Here is a 24,649-nt window from a genome sequence, read left to right as displayed (position 1 = left end):
TCCAACTACTCCTCCTGCCAGCTATTTCACCCAACCCGACCTGACCCAGTTACCCGTCGACCCACCTGCCACTGACCCCCTGCAACCCTACACATCCTACTACATTTGTCCATTACCTATTTACTAACATTCACACTGGACCGTTAAAACAGTGCCATGAAAGAGGGCATGTCCTGTCTACCCGCTGGACTCTACAGCACTGTGATGGTGTCCTTCAAGGGATGCCGCGCTCTGCCTTTCTGGAAAAGCTGGGTTTGGCTGACCTAGCAAGAGATGCATAGCAGTGTTGAGCTCAAACACAGTTGCAATCTGACGATGATCACCAATCCACAAATGATCCAGGCCTATTTCCCTCATTTAGTTTGCTTTGAATCTTCTTAAATAAACTAAGTGAATTAACATTTTACCACCAGGACTGTAGCACAATATTGGGTGAAGTGTTGTTCAACTTGGCTAACCAAAAGCCAAGTAACAAGGCATAGGGATACGGGCGGCACGGTGGCACAGTGATTAGCACTGCTGCCTCATAGCGCCAGGGACCCGGGTTCAATTCCGGCCTGGGGGTCACTGTCTGTGTGGAGTTTGCACATTCTCCCCCCCGTGTCTGCATGGGTTTCCTCCGGGTGCTCCAGTTTTCTCCCACAGTCCAAAGATGTGCGGGATTATGGGTATAGGGCCCGGGTTGTGGCCTGTGCAGACTCGATAGGCTGAATGGCCTCCTTCTGCACAGGAGGGATTCTATGATATTACTCACATATACTGAGTTACTTTCTATCCAGATAAAATATAATTAATATCAGGCTGGATGTTAGGAGGAGCTACAAAGTTGGTGAATCCCACCCAGGGAAAGAATGGCCGCCTTGCAGTCACCCTCAGGCAAATTAAGTGCTGCCTCTGCTAAGTACAAGGAGCCTGCAAAGAATGTCCCCCCAATTTGCTTGACACCAGCTAAAGCTGCCATGCTACCCACTTGGCATGAACCTCCTTCTGCCATGGGCAAAACAGCAGCAAGGCCATTATGGGCTTCAATAGTCTCAAGAGTGTGTGGGCAGCTAATATCTTCACTGCCCCTTATAAAATCTTATACCAGTCAGGGGTTTACAGGAATGTGGTGGGAAAGCTAGCTGCTGCATTTTACAAGCCCCCAACTATCTCCAAAGCCACCAATAAGGAAGTGCAGAATCCATCTACTAATGATCACCAAGAGCACAATACTAGTTTTTAGAACTGTATCGCCATTCTTTCACCGTCTCTGGGTCAACATCTTGGAACTCCCTTCCTAACAATACTGTGGGTGTACCTACAACACCATATGGGCTGTAGCAGTTCAGGAATGATGTGGAGATGCCGGCGTTGGACTGGGGTAAACACAGTAAGAAGTTTAACAACACCAGGTTAAAGTCCAACAGGTTTATTTGGTAGCAAAAGCCACACAAGCTTTCGAGGCTCTGAGCCCCTTCTTCAGGTGAGTGGGAATTCTGTTCACAAACAGAACTTATAAGACACAGACTCAATTTACATGAATAATGGTTGGAATGCGAATACTTACAACTAATCCAGTCTTTAAGAAACAAAACAATGGGAGTGGAGAGAGCATCAAGACAGGCTAAAAAGATGTGTATTGTCTCCAGACAAGACAGCCAGTGAAACTCTGCAGGTCCACGCAACTGTGGGAGTTACAAATAGTGTGACATAAATTCTGATTCTAGGATCGCATGATAAAGACTCAGGAGGAAAAAAGCAGAAATATTTATGTGAAATAGTGTGACATAAACCCAATATCCCGGTTGAGGCCGTCCTTGTGTGTGCGGAACCTGGCTATCAGTTTCTGCTCCGCGACTCTGCGCTGTCGTGTGTCGCGAAGGCCGCCTTGGAGAACGCTTACCCGAATATCAGAGGCCGAATGCCCGTGACCGCTGAAGTGCTCCCCAACAGGAAGAGAACAGTCTTGCCTGGTGATTTGAGAGAAACTCGGCATCACCACCAGCAGCAACCAAGAACTACACCATCTACATGCACACCAAGAACAGGAAACTTGAGAAACTCGGCATCACCACCAGCAGCAACCAAGAACTACACCATCTACATGCACACCAAGAACAGGAAACTTGAGAAACTCGGCATCACCACCAGCAGCAACCAAGAACTACACCATCTACATGCACACCAAGAACAGGAAACTTGAGAAACTCGGCATCACCACCAGCAGCAACCAAGAACTACACCATCTACATGCACACCAAGAACAGGAAACTTGAGAAACTCGGCATCACCACCAGCAGCAACCAAGAACTACACCATCTACATGCACACCAAGAACAGGAAACTTGAGAAACTCGGCATCACCACCAGCAGCAACCAAGAACTACACCATCTACATGCACACCAAGAACAGGAAACTTGAGAAACTCGGCATCACCACCAGCAGCAACCAAGAACTACACCATCTACATGCACACCAAGAACAGGAAACTTGAGAAACTCGGCATCACCACCAGCAGCAACCAAGAACTACACCATCTACATGCACACCAAGAACAGGAAACTTGAGAAACTCGGCATCACCACCAGCAGCAACCAAGAACTACACCATCTACATGCACACCAAGAACAGGAAACTTGAGAAACTCGGCATCACCACCAGCAGCAACCAAGAACTACACCATCTACATGCACACCAAGAACAGGAAACTTGAGAAACTCGGCATCACCACCAGCAGCAACCAAGAACTACACCATCTACATGCACACCAAGAACAGGAAACTTGAGAAACTCGGCATCACCACCAGCAGCAACCAAGAACTACACCATCTACATGCACACCAAGAACAGGAAACTTGAGAAACTCGGCATCACCACCAGCAGCAACCAAGAACTACACCATCTACATGCACACCAAGAACAGGAAACTTGAGAAACTCGGCATCACCACCAGCAGCAACCAAGAACTACACCATCTACATGCACACCAAGAACAGGAAACTTGAGAAACTCGGCATCACCACCAGCAGCAACCAAGAACTACACCATCTACATGCACACCAAGAACAGGAAACTTGAGAAACTCGGCATCACCACCAGCAGCAACCAAGCCTCCCCCGGTACCACAGTAGGAAACAGTCCCACTGCAGGGAAGTCCATTGTCAACTTGTCCGACTACACACTTCAACCAGATGAAATCGAAGTTCTCAGCCGAGGGCTTAATTTTTGCCCCACCACCAAAATAGACCCCATCAGTCTCGCAGCAGACACAGAGGAATTCATCAGGCGAATGAGGCTGAGGGAGTTCTTCCACAAACCCCAAGAGGCCAACAACGAACACAATGAGACAGCCAATGAACTGGAACAGCCGACAGAGAGATCCGCAGTGCATCCGAAGAGGAAAGAGTCGAATTGGACTCCTCCGGAAGGCCGCTGCCCTCGACTTGACATGTATGCCCAAGCCGTCAGGAGGTGCGTCAACACCAAATTCATCAGCCGCACTCACAAGACAGCCCCGAACATCACCCAAGCACAACGTAACGCCATCCACGCTCTCAAGACCAACCGCAACATTGTCATCAAACCAGCAGACAAAGGAGGGGCCATCGTCATACTGAACAGAACGGATTACTGCAAAGAAGTGTACCGACAACTCAACAACGAGGAACACTACAGACAGTTACCTGCAGATCCGACCAAAGAACACACCCGTCAACTCAACACTCTGATCAAGACCTTTGATCCGGACCTTCAGAACACCCTCCGTGCTCTCATCCCACGTACTCCCCGCGTTGGAGATCTCTACTGCCTCCCGAAGATACACAAGGCAAACACACCCGGCCGTCCCATCGTATCGGGCAATGGGACCCTGTGCGAGAACCTCTCCGGCTATGTCGAGGGCATCCTGAAACCCATTGTACAAAGAACCCCCAGCTTTTGTCGCGACACGACGGACTTCCTACAGAAACTCGGCACACATGGAGCAGTTGAACCAGGAGCGCTCCTCGTCACAATGGATGTCTCAGCACTCTACACCAGCATCCCCCATGACGATGGCATTGCTGCAACGGCCTCAGTGCTCAGCGCCAACAACTGCCAGTTTCCAGATGCAATTTTACATCTCATCCGCTTCATCCTGGACCACAATATCTTCACCTTCAACAACCAGTTCTTCATCCAGACACACGGAACAGCCATGGGGACCAAATTTGCACCTCAATATGCCAACATCTTCATGCACAGGTTCGAACAAGACTTCTTCACCGCACGGGACCTTCAACCGGTGCTATACACTAGATACATCGATGACATTTTCTTCCTTTGGACTCATGGTGAACAATCACTGAAACAACTCTATGATGACATCAACAAGTTCCATCCCACCATCAGGCTCACCATAGACTACTCTCCGGAATCGGTTGCATTCTTGGACACGCGCATCTCCATTAAGGACGGTCACCTCAGCACCTCACTGTACCGCAAGCCCACGGATAACCTCACGATGCTCCACTTCTCCAGCTTCCACCCTAAACACGTTAAAGAAGCCATCCCCTACGGACAAGCCCTCCGTATACACAGGATCTGCTCGGATGAGGAGGATCGCAACAGACACCTCCAGACGCTGAAAGATGCCCTCATAAGAACAGGATATGGCGCTAGACTCATTGATCAACAGTTCCAACGCGCCACAGCGAAAAACCGCACCGACCTCCTCAGAAGACAAACACGGGACACAGTGGACAGAGTACCCTTCGTTGTCCAGTACTTCCCCGGAGCGGAGAAGCTACGGCATCTCCTCCGGAGCCTTCAACATGTCATTGATGAAGACGAACATCTCGCCAAGGCCATCCCCACACCCCCACTTCTTGCCTTCAAACAACCGCACAACCTCAAACAGACCATTGTCCGCAGCAAACTACCCAGCCTTCAGGAGAACAGTGACCAAGACACCACACAACCCTGCCACAGCAACCTCTGCAAGACGTGCCGGATCATCGACACAGATGCCATCATCTCACGTGAGAACACCATCCACCAGGTACACGGTACATACTCTTGCAACTCGGCCAACGTTGTCTACCTGATACGCTGCAAGAAAGGATGTCCCGAGGCATGGTACATTGGGGAAACTATGCAGACGCTGCGACAACGGATGAATGAACACCGCTCGACAATCACCAGGCAAGACTGTTCTCTTCCTGTTGGGGAGCACTTCAGCGGTCACGGGCATTCGGCCTCTGATATTCGGGTAAGCGTTCTCCAAGGCGGCCTTCGCGACACACGACAGCGCAGAGTCGCGGAGCAGAAACTGATAGCCAGGTTCCGCACACACAAGGACGGCCTCAACCGGGATATTGGGTTTATGTCACACTATTTCACATAAATATTTCTGCTTTTTTCCTCCTGAGTCTTTATCATGCGATCCTAGAATCAGAATTTATGTCACACTATTTGTAACTCCCACAGTTGCGTGGACCTGCAGAGTTTCACTGGCTGTCTTGTCTGGAGACAATACACATCTTTTTAGCCTGTCTTGATGCTCTCTCCACTCCCATTGTTTTGTTTCTTAAAGACTGGATTAGTTGTAAGTATTCGCATTCCAACCATTATTCATGTAAATTGAGTCTGTGTCTTATAAGTTCTGTTTGTGAACAGAATTCCCACTCACCTGAAGAAGGGGCTCAGAGCCTCGAAAGCTTGTGTGGCTTTTGCTACCAAATAAACCTGTTGGACTTTAACCTGGTGTTGTTAAACTTCTTACGCAGTTCAGGAAGGCAGCTCACCACCACCTTCACAAGGGCAATTAGTAATACGCAATAAATGCTGGCCTAGTCAGTAATGCCCACATTCCATGAACAGATTTTTAAAAATCAGCATTATCTGGGGAATAAGTTATAACTGTATTCAACATTAGGATGCCACAATCCTAGTGGTTTAAGCTAGTTATTATAGTTTCAGTAAGAGGAAGAAATTATATCCGGTCCTCCGGTCAGAGGATAATTTTCAGTTTATATCTTTAAATGTAATGAGATGTTTTTATCTTTCTCTGCAATTTCTGTTTCTCGCATCCAGTTTATTATTTAGTTTGGCATCTGTAATCTCTCTGAAGTTGCTAAAGATAATGCATTAATAGCTTTATTGACAGATTGATTGATCTCCATTATCCAGCTTGAACAACTGACAGTTTCATGTCTGAATTGCAGACCACAAATGCGGTCTTCAGTAGCTCTGGTTTCAAAGAGAAACGTTTAGGGGATGGATGGGGAATGCTATTTTAAAATAACATTCCCCCTTTTGGTTGTTTTCCTTTTTCCTTAACATTAAGTTTGAATTCATTTCAAATCCGATACTTTTATGTTTAATTTCAGAGATGCCAGCTTGAATGGGGCATACATTGTCAAAGTACTTTCAGGAATGATTTGCTCCTTCGTCACTGTGACTTAAAAGGAAACAGCCAAATAGTACAAACACCATATTTTTAACAACATAAGAAGCATCATTGTTTATGTTAAATATATCCAAATTTTGGATTTTCTGAACAAATATGAAATTTATTTGACTATGTTCATTGTTTTGACTCACTTCTGCACGTGCAGTCAAAATCAACCCTTCACATGACAACTCAAGATGAAAAACAACCATCACCAGCCAAATAGAACATGTCCTTAAAGAGCAGATTTGGTTGTATCACAGCTTGGTATGGCTCCTGCTCTACCCAAGACCACAAGAAACTACAAATGTGAATGTAGCCCAATCCATCACACAAACCAGCCTCCCATCCATTGATTGTCAACACTTCCAGCTGCCTCGGCAAAGCAGCCAGCATAATTAAGGACCCCACACACCCTGGACATTCTCTCTTCCACCTTCTTCCGTTGGGAAAAAGATAAATCTGAGGTCATGTACCAACCGACTCAAGAACAGCTTCTTCCCTGCTGTCGTCAGACTTTTGAATGGGCGCTACCTTGCATTAAGTTAATCTTTCTCTACACCAGTGGTTCCCAAACTTTTTTGACTGGGCCGCACTTTCGGAATAAAAATTTGCTCACGCCACACTGAATTTTTTATTGATAAGAAATATATTCAAAAACAAAAAGAAACAACTCCTAGCAATGCTTGATTCATAACATAGAAGACAACTACTTTATAATATCATGGGACATCCAGAAAGTATAAAACAATGCTTGTTTAAACCATGTTTAAATGTTTCTTTGATTGTCCTTGAATCTTCCCGCCACACTTGCCATCCTCTCTCGCCACACCTGTGAGGCGCGCCGCACCCTTTGGGAACCACTGCTCTACACCCTAGCTGTGGCTGTAACACTACATTCTGCGCTCTCTCATTTCCTTCTCTTTGAACGATATGCTGTCTGTATAGCATGCAAGAAACAATACTTTTCACTGTATACTAATACATCTGACAACAATAAACAAATAAAATCAAAAAGATTAGTGCTTAAAACTTCGAGTCACCAAAGGAAATCTCATGCAACCTGATCAGGGATGTTTCAAATATATATTCAAATTCTAATCAAATAAAAGGAAGGGCAGTACGGTGGCACAGTGGTTAGCACTGCTGCCTCACAGCACTAGGGACATGGGTTCGATTCACTGTCTGTGTGGAGTTTGCACATTCTCCCCATGTCTGCGTGGGTTTCCTCTTGGTGCTCCAGTTTCTTCCCACAGTCCAAAGGTGTGAGGATTAGGTGGATTGGCCATGCTAAATTCCCCTTAGTGTCAGGGGTCTCGCTAGGGTAAATGCATGGGATTATGGATATAGGGTCGGTGCAGACTCGATGGTCTGAATGGCCTCCTTCTGTGCTGTATGATTTTTTGATTCTATGCTGTTTCTTCCACTTTTGGCTGAGATATTCATTATTGTTTGCAAGAAACAGTTCTAAATATTTGACAAAAATTTAGACAGTCATAAAACAAATCCCTGCATGTTGACCACCTAATAGGTTGTCAATCCTCCCAGATTGTAGACCCTAGGAAAAAAGTACTTCGTATTTGAGGTTTGCGGCTATGTACTTTCACTTTTTGTGGGTCAGAGATGAATCCAAATTGCAGCTATGGAATGCCCAATGATATATTAATTCCCTGCCCCAAATGGGATTTTCACTTTCCTGATCTTAATGGAATTTGTTTTTCAGGGCCCTAATGGCAGATGTCACTATTTAGAATGAACTGGGTACTAAAACATGCCCTAGCAACTTTAGTGAAAACAGTTACACAAGCACATAAGGAGCCTTTAGTATCGACTATACTGACAATTTCAGAAAATATGCAGCAGCCTTACTGGCAGAAATTTGGAAATCTGGATTCACCTGCACTAATTCTCAAGTTTCACTTCCAGTTAGCTATTGAAATAATGGAGCATTGATTCTGTTCTCGATTAACAGAGAAACTGATTGTCTGATTTTGAAAGAACTTACTATCTCAAGTGCCAACATCTACTATCATGTGTAATTAATTATGAGGATTAAACTGCAATCCAAGTTTCACAAATTGTATGCATGACCAAGGATAGTGCTAGAAACAATATTAAACAAACTTTAAGTTTAATTTATATTGACACTTGTGTGTTAAGAAAGGTGGAACATGGTTTCCAATTCATTTAGTTTTTTTAGTAAGAATGGTACCTGGAAGTTTGACGGACTCCTACCAAACTCGGTCAGGTTTTCTGGATTTGTTTGTACACATGCATTTTTAATGAGGTTTTACAACCCGTGAAGTGATGGGTTACAACAGGGTGAGTAATTTAATGATTTGGGGAACAAACCAAAGTAAACAAAACTGTGCTGTTGCCTAGTGATACACAGAAACAGAGGGGAAAGGTTGAAAAGAAGTTCAGCATGTGTATGTCAGAGAGTGAAAACATAAGTTGTTAGCTCTCTGATAAGGTATACTGCAGGTTGCTGGGGAATTGAGTTTAGGGAACTCATGTTTGCTTTAAAGCTGAAGTAATAATGAGCTTAGAGTGCAACTTTTAGGCGTGTCAGGGAGAGATACCAGTTGGGGAAAAAGTATCCAGTCAATGTTCAGAAATCTGCCAAAAGAAAACCATTTACGACTGAGCCAGGCTAAGCAAGATTCCTTGGCATGAAGATAGGGGTAAATCTTCACTGGGTTATTGTGGTTATAATAGTATTGCTGGAACTAAAGAAATAGTGTGAGGTTTGGATTTTTTTTTGTTCCATAATATTTCCAACCTATTTGTCTGGTGTAATATAGGTAATTTTTCCTTGTTTAATAAATGTTTATTCTTTATGTTAAAAATTCATCAGTAAACTCCTGTGAAGTTGTTCAATAACTTTCCTCCATGGTTTCTAAAAAAGACAAAGTTAGGAACTATTAAGCTCGGTTTCACCCTGGGATCTGACTTGCTCAGTATTATCAGCTGTGATTGTAACAGTAGGTTGTGGTAAAAATTGTGGGACAATAACAATAATATTTGCAAACAATGTTCAAATGTTATGTGATTGGATGTCACATGACTAGATATCACATGCTTAGACCTCCAGGAATTTGTCAGTCAAGAGTTGACAATCCTATGGAAGGTCACTTAAAAGTATACAGGCAAAACTTTACATTTACAATTATATTTAACCAATTAGAAATACAAATGAAACATCATTCATGGCAATTTTTTAATTACCACTTTACAACTCTTTTTAATTATAGGCAGAAGCCCATCATTCAACCATCATCTAGTTTTGTGACAGTTTTTTTCTGTAAACTTACGTGCAATGTGCCTGCAGTACTGAAGTCAAGCTCAATTCCCAATTGTTCAAAGAGTGTAGTCAGGTCATCGAGCATATTTGTTTGTGGTGGTGGATGTCGACGCAGTAAAGCTTGTTCAGGGAATGATCTGTAGATTCTGTGGGCTACTGCCATGTTTGCCAGTAACATGAACTCTTCTATTAATCTAGAAAGATCAAAACATTTTTAGGTAATAAAAATGCAACATGTAACTGATCTCACATTGTCATTGATAATAAGTGAAAGACTTCATACAAATACTGCCCCTCATTTACTGCTGCAATGGCAGTCTCTAGTGAAGATGTGGAGATGCCGGCGTTGGACTAGGGTAAACACAGTAAGAGTTTTAACAACACCAGGTTAAAGTCCAACAGATTTATTTGGTAGCAAATGCCATTAGCTTTCAGAGCGCTGCTCCTTCGTCAGATGGAGTGGATATCTGCTCTCAGACAGGGCATACAATACTGATTAGAATGCGAATCTCTACAGCCAACCAGGTCTTAAAGATACAGACAATGTAAGTGGAGGGAGCATTAAGCATAGGTTAAAGAAATGTGTATTGTCTCCAGACAGGACAGCCAGTGAGATTCTGCAAGTCCAGGAGGCAAGCTGGGGGTTACTGATAGTGTGACATAAACCCAAGATCCCGGTTTAGGCCGTCCTCATATGTGCGGAACTTGGCTATCAGTTTCTGCTCAGCGACTCTGCGCTGTCGTGTGTCGTGAAGGCCGCTTTGGAGAACGCTTACCCGAAGATCAGAGGCTGAATGCCCGTGACCAGTTTCTAGTGAAGACAGATACAAAGTATTCATTTAGTACCTCAGCCATTCACCCTAGCTTCATGATCCCCAATCAGCCTCACCCTTCCTTTTCCCATGTATTTATATAAAAAACTTTAGGGTTCCCTTTTATGTAGGTTGCTAATCTACACTCATACTCTCTCTTTGCTCCTCTTATTCTCTTTTTTAATATCCCTTCAGTACTTTAGCCGTCCTTTTGTTAAGTACTTTTCAGCTTGATTGTACTTTGTCCTAGCCCATAACTGTTCAGAATCTGATGATATGATTACTGTTCCCCAAATTCTCCATTTGGCCTACTTCACTCATCAGAACGAGAACTGCTTCCTTCTTCATCAGGTTGGAAATACACTGATCAAGAAATCTCATTCGTACACTTTTCACGAACTCCTCCCTATCTTTGACTTTTACACTGTTATTATCGCAGTCTATTTTAAAGTTTCACATTATCCCTACGTTGTAGTTCTTAGAACTTTCCGCAATATGCCAGCAAATTTGCTTCTCTATCCTCTTCCCCATTTTCAGGTGAGTTGTAGTAATCACCAAGTCTCACAACAGCTCCATTATAAGAACATAAGAAATAGGAGCAGGAGTAGGCCATCTAGCCCCTCGAGCCTGCCCCACCATTCAATAAGATCATGGCTGATCTGAAGTGGATCAGTTCCACTTACCCGCCTGATTCCTATAACCCCTAATTCCCTTACCGATCAGGAATCCATCTATCTGATTCCTTAATTCTAATCAAATAGACTTTTTCTTCAATCCCTCAACTACATCATTCTTTGATAAATACTGCCACCACTCGCACTACTTTTTGTCCCTATCTTCCTTGAATAACACATAGCCAAAAATATCATGTTCACAGTCCCTGTTCTTTGAGGAAGGCCTCGGTTATTGCCATTATCATCGTCCCATGTAGCAACTTAGCAGCTCACTAAACTATCACACAATGTGCATTCCAAACCCCAAATTATTTTCTATTTCTGAACTATTCTTTAATCTGGTAATAGTTTCCTTTCCCAGTGCAGAGGACTTATTTCTCCTCTCTAATGTTCCATCCTAATGGTTGTCCTTCTGCTAAATGAGTTTTAATCCTGCTCCGCAGCACTTCTTAATCTTAGATGGGCATTTTGGTCAGCATGGACCAGTTTGGGCCGAAGTTCCTGTCTCTGTGGCGTAGATTCTATGGTTCTGCAAGGACATTGGTCTCAGCAGTATTGAGGTGCAACTTGCCCACCTTGAACAGGTCCATTCCGCCCTAGGAATCTGAAGGCTTTCATTTTTGCACTATCTTGCCAGCCACACATTATTCTATGTGATCCTATTTCTCTACTCACCCCCAATATAATTCAGAAATTACCACATTTGAGTTCTGCTTTTAATTTTTCCCATAGCTCCTGAAACTCTGACTGCAGGATCCCGATGCTTTTCTTCCAGTGTCATTGGTTTTTCCACATGGGTCATGACTTCTGGCTGTTCCCCTTTTCACCCACAAAATGTCCTGCAGCCTCCGAGTAACATTCTTTACCCAGGCACCAGGAAGCAACATACCATGTGGGACTCAAGTCAGTGGTTACAATGATGCCTCTCTATCCCCTGTGACTATTGAATGTCTATAATTTTGCAGTAGGCTTTGAAGTGGACTGCACTTCTCAACAAGGTCTTGTCACCCTCACTGGTATTCAGCACTAAAAACCAGTTTGAACATGCCATGTTCAGGGAGTATTTCTACACTGCCTACTTCTTTGTCTTACTGGGTGGCTACCCTGAACTCTCTGTAGTTGCAGGGTGACCACCTCTTGGAACATGCGCTCCAGGAATCTCTCAGCTTCCCGTCAGCTCTGCATGACCTCAGCCACTCTTCAAGCTCAGAAACTCCTGAACTCAAATTTGAGTAACTGAAGACATTTTCTGCACATATGGTCATCCAGAACACGCGAACTCCTGGAGTTCCCATATGGCACAGGAATTGAAGACAACTAGTCTCAGCATTTTCCTAAAAAATCCCTTTCTCTCTGTAGAGTTTGTTACTTGCTTTTTTACTAAAAATAAATATCGCTCGAACAAATAGAGAGAGAGAGAGAGAGTTTACATTTCCAGCTGATGAACTTTCATTCTGACAAAAGGTCATCAGCCTGAAACACTGGCCCAGATCTTCTGGTCTCCAGCTCATCAGAGACTGGACGTAGCCCCTAAATTATGCGTTCAGACTCCTTTGAAGTTCTGACAGATTAACTCCAGGAGAGTTGTCTGGGAAGTCTGAGCATCTGAAGAGCAATTCCCTGCTCCTGGGGACCTCCAAGAAGTCTCCTGCTTGGGAGACACGAGCTGTAGTTCTGAGCATTAACAGCTTTGAAATGAGTTACTAGAGCTTTTCTCAGCATGGTAGTGTGGGAAAGTAACAATCACAAACTTAATGACCTTCACAGGATGAGTAACAAAAGTATGACATGAAGCACAGACTTGGGCTTTCAGTTAGTTATATTACAGCTGCAGTCTGTATCATGCTGTTTATTAGGATCTTATAGTGTAAGGGTGATAACCAAAAGATATAAACATGTTATGCAGCCTTTGTATCAGGCAGGCACCCTGTTGGAACAAATAATGTACCCAAGCATGTTTCTGAATAAAGTTTCAGCTACTGCAGCTTACAGACTTGAGTGGTTTCAATCTTTTACCACATTTTTTTGATGTAGTTGACAGGATCATCTTAATATCAGACATTGGTACTGGATCAACTGCTGACAGCAGAACACGGGGAATATGTTCATTTACCAACCATTAGATAGGGCAGTCAGCGACATGTTGGCACAGTGGTTAGCACTGCTGCCTCACAGCGCCAGGTTCAATTCCGGCCTCGGATCATTGTCTGTGCGGAGTCTGCACGTTCTCCCCATGTCTATGTGGGTTTCTTCCGGGTGCTCCAGTTTCCTCCCACAGTCCAAAGATGTGCGGGTTAGGTGGATCGGCTATGCTAAATTGTCACTTAGTGTCGTGGGGACTAGCTCGGGTAAATGCATGGGGTTATGGGGTCGAGGACCTGGATGGGATTGTGGTCAGTGCTGACTCGGTGGGCCGAATGACCTCCTTCTGCACTGTAGGGATTATATGATTCTATGTGAAACAGGAAGCCGGTGGGTCAGTTTAAGGAACTCAACCAGTATACAAATCTGAGAGTGCAGCAATAAGACAGTTGGAGCGAAGAAGTTGATCTGAAAAGGCAATGGGTGTTTTGGCTTTTGGAGAAATATTACCATGCTTAGAAAATTGATGAGGTTTTGAAAAAGAATGAGGAGGAAATGGAGAATTTGAGAAAGCAATTCAGCAGAAAGATCCGGAGGTAGATGGTTTAGAGAGGCAGGTTCATATTTTAGGGTTAGGAGCTGAGCAGTCAGCTACAACATTACAACAGCAGAGTATGTCCAGTTTGCTTGCAGGAGCTGTCTTGGTTGAGGTACAACTACTCAGGCAGGAGCTCACAGAAAGTAACATGATAAATGAGTGGCTCATGCCTCTGATTTGTGTGATGCCAGAAGAGCTTTAAGGGAAGCAGTTAAGCAGCCTCACAGAGAAGCTTGTAAAGTTTTAGATATTGGTGTTAAAAGGAGAATTGGGAAAACAACAGGCATTAGTCCCAGTAGTTACAGGAGGTGAGCTCCCTTTTCAGCAAGATGGCACACCTGCTGCTTGTGTGCCTGAATGAACCATGAAACAATCCGTCTCTCTAAATCCCTTCCAGCCACAAGGTCAAGAAAGGCAGGAGAAAGAAAGAAATTAAGTTCATAGCTCACTGTGTGAAAAAGCAACAAAATGAAATAAATAACTTGTGCACAAATATTGGTGTATTTTGTTGAGATATAAATCCTTTTCCTGTCTAAATGTGATTCTTTGTATGTCTTTAGATACTGTTCTTGTGTCATCTAACTTGTTAAGCCCTGTAGTTCTGTCTTATATGTTGTTTTTCTTGCTTGTTTAGTGTTTGTATACATTTGTAGTGTGATTGAAATTTTAAATCAGTTAAAACTTTCATTTGATTTTTCTTCTCTTCTCTGGATCTCAGGATCTATGGATGCTTTTCACACTTTGGGTTTATCTCATTGTAGGAGTTCATATTTCTAGGGTTGTATGGAATTATGAAAGTGTAAATGCGATTACTGTGTGTGTCTATGTTAATTTAAAATAAGGTTTAATTGCGGATTTGTGGGACTGCAGTGAAAGTTTTAGTGAGGTATTTGAGTTTGTAATGTTCCTTCTCTTTAAGAACCTGCAGCTGCAAGAGAATGCTGAGAATTAACTGCTGAAATTTAAGAGCTGTGAGAACCTGTGAGTTGCTTTTGTTTTATGTGGATGTTCATAGGTTTGTTTTATTATTGTATTGGGCAAATATGTTAAGTTCTTTTTAAGTTAACCTTGTCTTGAGTTTTAATTACAGGCATTTCAGAAGTTTAAAGCAAGCATCACCACAGCGCGGACATAATTTATTTTGGTTAGCGTTGTTTTAAAGCACTTTATTTGTGTGTGAATGTTTGTGCGCTTCAAGCGTTAATATTTTTCTGTCTGACATTGTGATTATGTGATAGTAGTTTCAGTCATTTAAGTCAAAAAGCTAACAAAAAGGAAGTGTAATTATTAAAGTTTTTTCCATGTCATGAACCTGCAATCATGTTTATTATTTATTTATTAGTGTCACAAGTAAGCTTACATTAACACAGCAATGAAGTTACTGTGAAAATTCGCCAAACTCCAGCGCCTGTTCAGGTACACTGAGGGAGAAAATTCATCATGGCCAATGCACCTAACCAGCATGACTTTCAGACTGTGGGAGGAAACCGGAGCACACGGAGGAAACCCGCGCAGACACGGGGAGAATGTGCAGACTCCGCACAGACAGTGACTCAAGCCGGGAATCGAACCCGGGTCCCTGGCGCTGTGAGGCAGCAGTGCTAACCGCTGTGCCATTGTGCTGCTGGCCAGAATTATAATTCCAGGCTATTTCTGATAAATATGTGGGATTTTAATCTTGTGAGAATTAGATTGTTTTAATTCAATAGGGTTGAGTGGAATTTGTGATATTTGATATAATTATGACCAATCCTGTATTGGATTGATCTTGGGTTAAAAACTTCATGTATAGTTTAAAGAGTTGTTTCTGACACAATAAAAAAGGACAATTTTGAGATTGGATACTGAAAAATAACACAAGTTTAAAAGGAAGGAAATATCGAAATTGTTTCCAGGGTAAACTGAAGTAGCGGGGAAACCGGTGCGTCTGGTGTAGCGGGGAAACCGGTGCGTCTGGTGTAGCGGGGAAACCGGTGCGTCTGGTGTAGCGGGGAAACCGGTGCGTCTGGTGTAGCGGGGAAACCGGTGCGTCTGGTGTAGCGGGGAAACCGGTGCGTCTGGTGTAGCGGGGAAACCGGTGCGTCTGGTGTAGCGGGGAAACCGGTGCGTCTGGTGTAGCGGGGAAACCGGTGCGTCTGGTGTAGCGGGGAAACCGGTGCGTCTGGTGTAGCGGGGAAACCGGTGCGTCTGGTGTAGCGGGGAAACCGGTGCGTCTGGTGTAGCGGGGAAACCGGTGCGTCTGGTGTAGCGGGGAAACCGGTGCGTCTGGTGTAGCGGGGAAACCGGTGCGTCTGGTGTAGCGGGGAAACCGGTGCGTCTGGTGTAGCGGGGAAACCGGTGCGTCTGGTGTAGCGGGGAAACCGGTGCGTCTGGTGTAGCGGGGAAACCGGTGCGTCTGGTGTAGCGGGGAAACCGGTGCGTCTGGTGTAGCGGGGAAACCGGTGCGTCTGGTGTAGCGGGGAAACCGGTGCGTCTGGTGTAGCGGGGAAACCGGTGCGTCTGGTGTAGCGGGGAAACCGGTGCGTCTGGTGTAGCGGGGAAACCGGTGCGTCTGGTGTAGCGGGGAAACCGGTGCGTCTGGTGTAGCGGGGAAACCGGTGCGTCTGGTGCAGCGGGGAAACCGGTGCGTCTGGTGCAGCGGGGAAACCGGTGCGTCTGGTGTAGCGGGGAAACCGGTGCGTCTGGTGTAGTGGGAAAACCGGTGCGTCTGGTGTAGTGGGAAAACCGGTGCATCTGGTGTAGTGGGAAAACCAGTGCGTCTGGTGCAGTGGTAAAACTGGTGCGTCTGGTGCAGTGGGAAAACCGGTGCGTCGGTATAGTGGGAAAACCGGTGCGTCTGGTGTAGTGGGAAAACCGGTGCGTCTGGTGTAGTGGGAAAACTGGTGCGTCTGGTGTAGTGGGAAAACCGGTGCGTCTGGTGTAGTGGGAAAACCGGTGCGTCTGGTGTAGTGGGAAAACCGGTGCGTCTGGTGTAGTGGGAAAACCAGTGCGACTGGTGTAGTGGGAAAACCGGTGCGTCTGGTGTAGTGGGAAAACCAGTGCGACTGGTGTAGTGGGAAAACCAGTGCGACTGGTGTAGTGGGAAAACCGGTGCGTCTGGTGGAGTAGGAAAACCGGTGCGTCTGGTGGAGTAGGAAAACCGGTGCGTCTGGTGTAGTGGGAAAACCGGTGCGTCTGGTGTAGTGAGAAAACCAGTGCGACTGGTGAAGTGGGAAAACCAGTGCGTCTGGTGTAGTGGGAAAACCAGTGCGTTTGCTGTAGTGGGAAAACCAGTGCGTTTGGTGTAATGGGAAAACCAGTGCGTCTGGTGTAGTGAGACAACCGCGCGTCGGATGTAGTGAGAAACAAGTATGTCCGATGTAACGGGAAAACCAGTGCGTCCGATGTAGTCAGACAACCAGTGCGTCTGGTGTAGTGGGAAAACTGGTGCGTCTGGTGTAATGAGAAAATGAGTGTCCAGTGCAGTGAGAAAAAGTGGTAAAACAGTATCCTGTTTCCTAGTTTTCAGTGGAGGGGGAAAAAAAAACCATGGGGTGGGGAGTGGCCCATTTCCTAGTAAGGCAATAATAGTAGTCAAACCATCAACAGCACATTAGCCATGACAGAAATTTAGATTGTGGACTTGGGTCACTCACTGGTTATTTGACCAAAAAAATCGAAAGTAAAATGACTAAGGGAGGCTGGAATCCAGCATGGACCCCAGACAAGTGTAAGAGAGACAGACAAAAGGGAAAAAAGGAGAAAGGAATAGTGATTCTGTGTAAATGTTACCTTGATATGCATCAGTCAGGGAAATCAGAGGTAGGGCAGCAGACTCTGGAAAGGGGACAATTATTAAAGGAACAAGAGGCAGTTTGAATCAGTCTTGCCTACAGAAGTATAATAGAGAGAATCAGTCTTTGAAAACAGTGACTTAACTCCTTCTGATAGCAGCTTGAATTGTTAGGCTGATGAAGTAATCCATTCCACCAAAACACAATAGACCCTTGTGCTTTGTTTCGAAACTTTTGGCAGAGTTAAAGAAGGCAGCTCAACAACACTATTCAGATAATCTTAAAATTGAAAAATTCAGGTACAATAATTTAGTGGGTTATCTTTGAGAAAATGAAACATTGCTCAAGGAAAAGAAAGCAAAGAATCAACACATGCTAATATCTGGAATCAAATAGGAGTGTTTGATTTCTGTTTCAAATATATCAATTTATTGGACTGTAAAATCTTCCCAGAGAAACTGGATAAGATAAGATAGTTGCTATTGCAGATGTAAAATGGTACGAGGAAATACAAAATAAAATTAGGGAAAAAGGACACAACACATAAACCTTTAAGGGAATTGAATTTGATAATCTGGCCATCAGCAGAGACATTGAAACTGTACAGGGGGAAGACAAGATAAAATCTCATGTCAGAGACCCTTTGACATAAAATGGTCAATATGGCCTGAGGAATAAGAAAACATTTTTTTTCCAGAAAAATCAAGGCAATGGGGAAACTAACTTTAAGAGAATTTTAAGATGATCATGGCGAGAGAGTATAAAATGAATTTTTGGTTGAGACAATTTGAAGGTCAAGGAGAACAAAATAATACTTAATAATTTACCACAAGATGGATTCAGGTAAATGGAGAATAAGGAAAGGATAGGTGAATGTATCCATGATCATATTAATACACTTACAAGATACAACAATTAGGAACACAGGAGTAGCACCATGACCACAGGCAGAGTTATGCGCCTCCCAGAGGGAACTGCCCGGAAGTGAAGATACTGGCCATTGAAAGATATGATAAGAAGGGGCATTGTAGAGTTCTGTAGACAGCTTAAGGAATTGAGATCCGGGGTGATACATCAGCAGGAGGTAGTGGACCTGGGAAGAAGTAAGGGGAAGTAGTTTTGCCCAGGACATGCCAGATGTAGAGGATAAAATTATGATTAAGGGGGCACCAAAATGATCTGAATCTACCCCACGGTAGCAAGGACCTTACTGGATGATGATGATGACTAGAGACACGTGTGTATGCTTGGGATTATTTGTCACAGGTGAAACCTTATATCTCACAGTCTGTTTCTGACAGCAGGAAAGCAACCAGCAGCTTGCTTAACTATTTTGTTTCAGACAAATCCTCAGAGCAATGGCAATCTGCTGAAGAACAGCAGCAATAGTAATCTTAACAGCAGCAGCATGGGAGGTGGCAACTGTGAGAATCAATAAAGCAACCTATCTGGATCCAGGACAGTATGTGCAGCTATCTCGAGGGAGCGGAGAATGGAAAAGGAAATCAAGTGTTGGGATTTCTGATGGAAGTCAATACCAGTAGTCATCGTGTTATTCAGGTTATATTATCAAAAAGGGGACAGACCGACTCGAATAACTTTGCCCCGACCTTTTATACTAAGGACACGGCTGGAAGAGTGGAGATAAAAGGAGTGGACAACACCAGCTTGGGTGTGGGGACAATGCTGTTATCTGTTTCCAACACAGGAATGAACATTACGGCATAAGAACTAGGAGCAGGAGTAGGCCATCTGGCCCCTTGAGCCTGCTCAGCCATTCAATAAGATCATGGCTGATCTTTTCGTGGACTCAGCTCCACTTACCCGCCCGCTCACCATAACCCTTAATTCCTTTACTGTTCAAAGATTTACCTATCCTTGCCTTAAAAACATTCAATCAGGTAGCCTCAACTGCTTTGCTGGCAGGGAATTCCACAGATTCACAACCCTTTGTGTGAAGAAGTTCCTCCTCAACTCAGTCCTAAATCTGCTCCCCCTTATTGTGAGGCCTTGCTCCCGAGTTCTAGTTTCACTCCAGTGGAAAAAACTTCCCTGCTTCTATCTTATCTGTTCCCTTCATAATCTTTGATGTTTCTATAAGATCTCCCCTCATTCTTCTGAATTCCAATGAATATAGCCCCAGAATACTCAGTCTCTCCTCATAAGCCAACCCTCTCAACTCGGGACACCTAGGTCCCTCTGCACAGCAGCATGCTGCAATTTTTTACCATTTAAATAATAGTCCACTTTGCTGTTATTCCTACCAAAATGGATGGTTTCACATTTACCAACATTGTACTCCATCTGCCAGACCCTTGCCCACTCACTTAGACTATATATATATATATCCCTTTGCAGAATTTCAGCGTCCTCTGCACACTTTGCTCTGCCACTCATCTTAGTGTCATCTGCGAATTTTGACACACTACCCTTGGTCCCCAACTCCAAATCATCTATGTAAATCGTAAACAATTGCGATCCCAACACTGATCCCTGAGGCACACCACTAGTCACTGATCGCCAACCAGAAAAACACCCATTTACCCCCACTCTTTGCTTTCTGTTAGTTAACCAATCGTCTATCCATGCTGGATGGACTAATGTGTCCCCATTTGTCTGGGGACCGGGATTGGAGGGGCAATACTGTCAAGAGTGTTGTATAGATGTTAGCAATCAATTTGTTTGTGGCAATACACGATGTTTTAATTTATCAATGTGCAGATATCAGAAACCCACTAAGTTCCCAGCCACCATGTCACCATCCCCAGATGGGATAATTAGAGGAAACCCAAAGTGATATAACATGACGTTACAATGTTTATGCTGGAGGTGACCTACATTTTAACCAACCTCATCTTGACCTTATCGGTTGATTGGGCAAAACGTAAGTCACAGCGCTTATGCCTGCGAGGTAACAAAGCGCCAACATGCAATTCGCAGTGCATGGAACCAAATAAAATCACAGCTACTCAAGATCAGGGGAAGGTATTGCTGGAGGGTTAAAAATCATTAATATGAGTACTCACAGTCTAAGGGGATGGCATGTGACATGTTGATAGATAATGTTAAACCAGATTTGGTACTGCACCTCAACATTTGGGCAGCATGGTGGCACAGTGGTTAGCACTGCTGCCTCACAGGGTGATTGTTGGTACGGAGTTTGCACATTCTCAATGTGCGTGGGTTTCTTCCAAGTGCTCCAGTTTCCTCTCAGTCCAAAGGTGTGCAGGGTAGGTGGATTGGCCATGCTAAATTGTCCCTTAGTGTCCTAGGATGTATAGGTTAGGGGGATTAGCAGGGTAAATACATAAGGTTACGGGGAAAGGGCATGGGTAGGATGCTCTGTCGAAGAGTCGGTGTAGAATTGATGGGCCGAATGGCCTCCTTCTGCACAGCATGGAATCTATGAATATATCAGGCTGTGGAGAAATTAGACCTGTAAGTTTCAACTTACAAGAAGAATGATATGGATTAGTTAGTTAGTAGTTGCAAAGTACTGGAGGCAAGGGAGACACAATGAAATTTCTGGTGAGTACACCACAACAGCATAATAGCGGAACATACCAGGGTGGATATATGTTCAAATTCCTGGGGATGGAAGGAAATTGGTAGGTGCGCCATTCTGGCAGTTACATTGAATCACAGCATTACAGCATCTGCCCCTGTAATATCCTGAAACCCATCAGCTTCTCGGCCTTTTGGCTAAGATCAAGTGTAGTATTGACATGCTGTGCTTGGTTGAAGTTATTAGGTTACATTTTAGCTTCATTTGAAGCAATTTTTAAAAGCGGCATCTCGGCCTTTTGGCTGAGATGCAAATTAGATCAAGCCTTGGAGGAGGAGCTATGCCTACTCCAATCAGCTTGGATCATGTAGATCAAGCCCAAGACAGGAGGTGAAAGCCCTGTCTTGTCAGGTTGGATCGGGAATGTCTCAACTTGTTGAGACTCTGAATTGGACTGGATTTGATTGAATTGGAATAGAAACAAAAAAAAAAGGGAACTTCAAGGTAGTCCAATCCTCCCCTTGCATAGTCGCGCTTCTGATGGACAGGATAAGATTCCAATATGGAAGATCGGTGTTTGATAATAACCACATCTTCTGCTTACAGATCAGACATCTTTATGGAAGAGGATTTTCATCTTGCAGACATGGCCCTCAGTTTATGGTCGGACAGTACATAAAACATCGACCACACCCCAGGTTGAACAGCTTGGGTAGCAATGGAAAGGGCTCTGATTTTTCTCATGTGATTTTTTTGGAACAAAGCCATCATCAGTCACCAAGGGACGGGTGCACGTGACTCTGGTCACAGGAAAGGCTAGGAAATTGGCAGTCTCAACCAGTAATCTGGCCAGGATAGTAAGAATGCAGTACGACTGGTTGGAAGAAGAGTAACAGCAGCAGTTATGCCTGTTGCGCTCTTAATAGTTGGTCTCTGTATTCATTGTTATCAGAGACTAATGGTATCCCAAGCAGTACAGATGGTAATGCTGGCCAATGAAGGGTACATATTGATATTCATTGCTACTGACACTTCCCTCCCAGGAAATACAAAATTAGGAACATTTATGAAGATTTTGCAATTTGATGAAGTGATGGTTCCGGGCCTATTTTCGGTCAACAGGACTTGGGAAAAGCTGCAAGAGAATGGTAGGGCAGCAACTCAAAGCACATTAGTCTCTAGTAGGATCCTTGGTGCTCCTGGTGAGCAGAGGACCTTGGGAATGGTCCACATGGGCCAGGTAGTGCCTGACCGGGGTCCAAATGGAGGGACTGAAGTGGGGGTAATTGAAATAATTCGACATTAACAGCTTTGAAGTAGGTAAATGTAGTAATGAGCATCAACAACTTTAGTTATTTTGATTTGATTTGTCACATGTATTGGTATACAGTGAAAAGTATTGTTTCTTGCATGCTGTACAGACAAAGCATTCCGTTCATAGAATACAGAGGGGAGAAGGAACGGGGAGGGGCAGAATATAGTGTTGCAGTCGTAGCTAGGTTGCAGAGAAAGATCAACTTAATACAATTTATTCAGTATGCCGGCGTGGGAAAGTAACAATCATACAATTAACGACTCTCACAGGATGGGTAAACTGAAGTGTGATAAGAAGCAGAGACTTCAGTTAGATAAATTACTGCTACCTAACATCCTGTATAATGCTGTTTATGATTTTATAGTACAAGGATGATAATCAATAGATATAAATTAGTTATGCAGCCTTTGCATCAGGCAGACACCCTGTAGGAGCAGGTTATATCTCCTAAGCACAGCTGTGAATAAAGTCTCAATTACTGCAACTTACAGACTTGAGTGGTTTCAGTCTTTTACCACAACAGTGGATAGCATTATGAAGATAGATAATACTTAAACATGTTGACTAATGGCTGCTCTCACCTGTGATATGGTGCATAGGACTTCTCTTTCTGCTGTGATGTCACTGTGCCTTTATGTATTTTTAAAAATCATGTTCTCTGCAGTTTGTAAGCAGCTTTGTTTTTTTTCATTGTTGCTGACCTGTCTGCTTAGATATCCTTTTATTGCTGCTAAATGGTTTAAATGAGATTTTGTTTATTTTTAATCTAGGCCTAATGCCATGTCCTGGAGTTTTGCGAGTTTACGATCCTTTTGAATTGTTAGGGAGAAAAATGATTGACATGTCAGGTGACAAGAGTTCTTATACTTTCAGTTTTGGGCTGCTGGTTGCTGTTTTAGTTTGATGGTGTGTGGACTCCTGGCTGAAGGCAGTGTGTGTGTGTCTCTCTCTCCCTGTTATCAGAAATTCTGCTACGTTGGAAGCAGTTTTTCTTGCCTTTCTGGAGTGAAAACTTTGCTATAAGTGGTTTGCAGGCTAAAAGCGAGACGCCTGCAGTGGCTTTATCTCTACCGCGAGGTCTGCTGGAGGTTACAAGGCTGGGAAGTCAGAGTTTCAATTCTATCCAAAGGACTAATTCACAGCAGGTAGTGCTGAGCTGCAAAAACACTTCAGTATTCTTATTTTCTGTGCTAAACCTGGGGCAAGTGTTTATAAGGAGGTTTTTTGTATTGGAACAGTGCATTTAGTTGTTAAGGTTTATACAATATCATAATTGTTTTCTTTTTCTTGTTTTTAATTGGTAAAAGCTATTGATAATTTTCTGTGTGTTGTGTTCTTAAATAAACTTTGTTTGATAAAGCTCCCTAGTGGGTCATTTGAATCATACCTGAAGTGAAACATCTCATGCTTACCCTAGCCAAATTCAAAGTGCAAAACTTATGGTTTAGGCTGACTTCATAAAATACCGTGAAGGTTATGACCTGGCTTATAACATTGCCCTGTATCTCTGAAATATCTGAAGAATCCATGCTTCACCTTACTATCTACTTCCTGCCTCTCAATGACATCACCTGAAGGCACAATGTTTGCATCCATGTGTACCCTGATGCTAAGTGGTTCTATCTGACCACCACCTTTCTCAGCCCCCCTCCAATGTTTCTGCGCTGTCAGGCTGCCTCACCATCATTCAGTCTTACATGAGCCAAAATCTCCTCCAGCTAAGTACTGGGACATTTCACCATGTCACATTTCCCAATTACCAATTCCATCCCCCTCCCCGATGACTACATCAGGCTGAAACAGACTGCCTGCAACCTTGTGGTCCTATGATCCCGACCTGAGCTTCCAACTCCATATTCTCTCTATTACAAGATCCAATCTATGCATTTGTTACCTCTAGACTCAAAATGTTTCAATACTTTCTTTGCTAGCCTCCCATCTTTCACATTCATCCAAAACTCTACTGCCTTTACCCTAACTCGCACCAAATCTTATCCATCTTGTGCTCACTAACAAGCACTGACTTTGGTCTAGCACCATCTCAATTTTAAAACTCTCATCCTCATGTACAAATTACTCCATAGTCGTGCTCTTCCCTAACTTCGTAACCTTTACCAGGCCCCGAGAGACCCTTGGACTCAACTCATTCAATATCTATCATCTAAGGTATCGG

The 24,649-nt window shown here is 43.9% G+C and overlaps 1 protein-coding gene and 1 pseudogene across 2 annotated transcripts in view; one reads left to right on the top strand and one right to left on the bottom strand.

The window, feature by feature from the left end:
• The window catches only part of dis3l2 (DIS3 like 3'-5' exoribonuclease 2), a 248,192-nt gene that overhangs the window by 35,919 nt on the left and 187,624 nt on the right, over nt 1-24,649 (bottom strand). For both annotated transcript variants that reach the window (XM_078207700.1, XM_078207706.1), the window contains one exon: nt 9,728-9,911. In XM_078207700.1, coding sequence (XP_078063826.1) covers nt 9,728-9,911 — 184 coding nt within the window. The remainder of the gene's footprint in view (nt 1-9,727; nt 9,912-24,649) is intronic.
• On the top strand, nt 21,339-21,480 carry LOC144492011 (U2 spliceosomal RNA; annotated as a pseudogene).

The sequence above is a fragment of the Mustelus asterias genome, chromosome 3 (assembly GCF_964213995.1).
Source record: "Mustelus asterias chromosome 3, sMusAst1.hap1.1, whole genome shotgun sequence".
Taxonomy (NCBI): Eukaryota; Metazoa; Chordata; class Chondrichthyes; order Carcharhiniformes; family Triakidae; genus Mustelus; species Mustelus asterias.
Note: the sequence above shows the minus strand (reverse complement) of the source record. Positions and strands in the feature narration are given on the sequence as shown.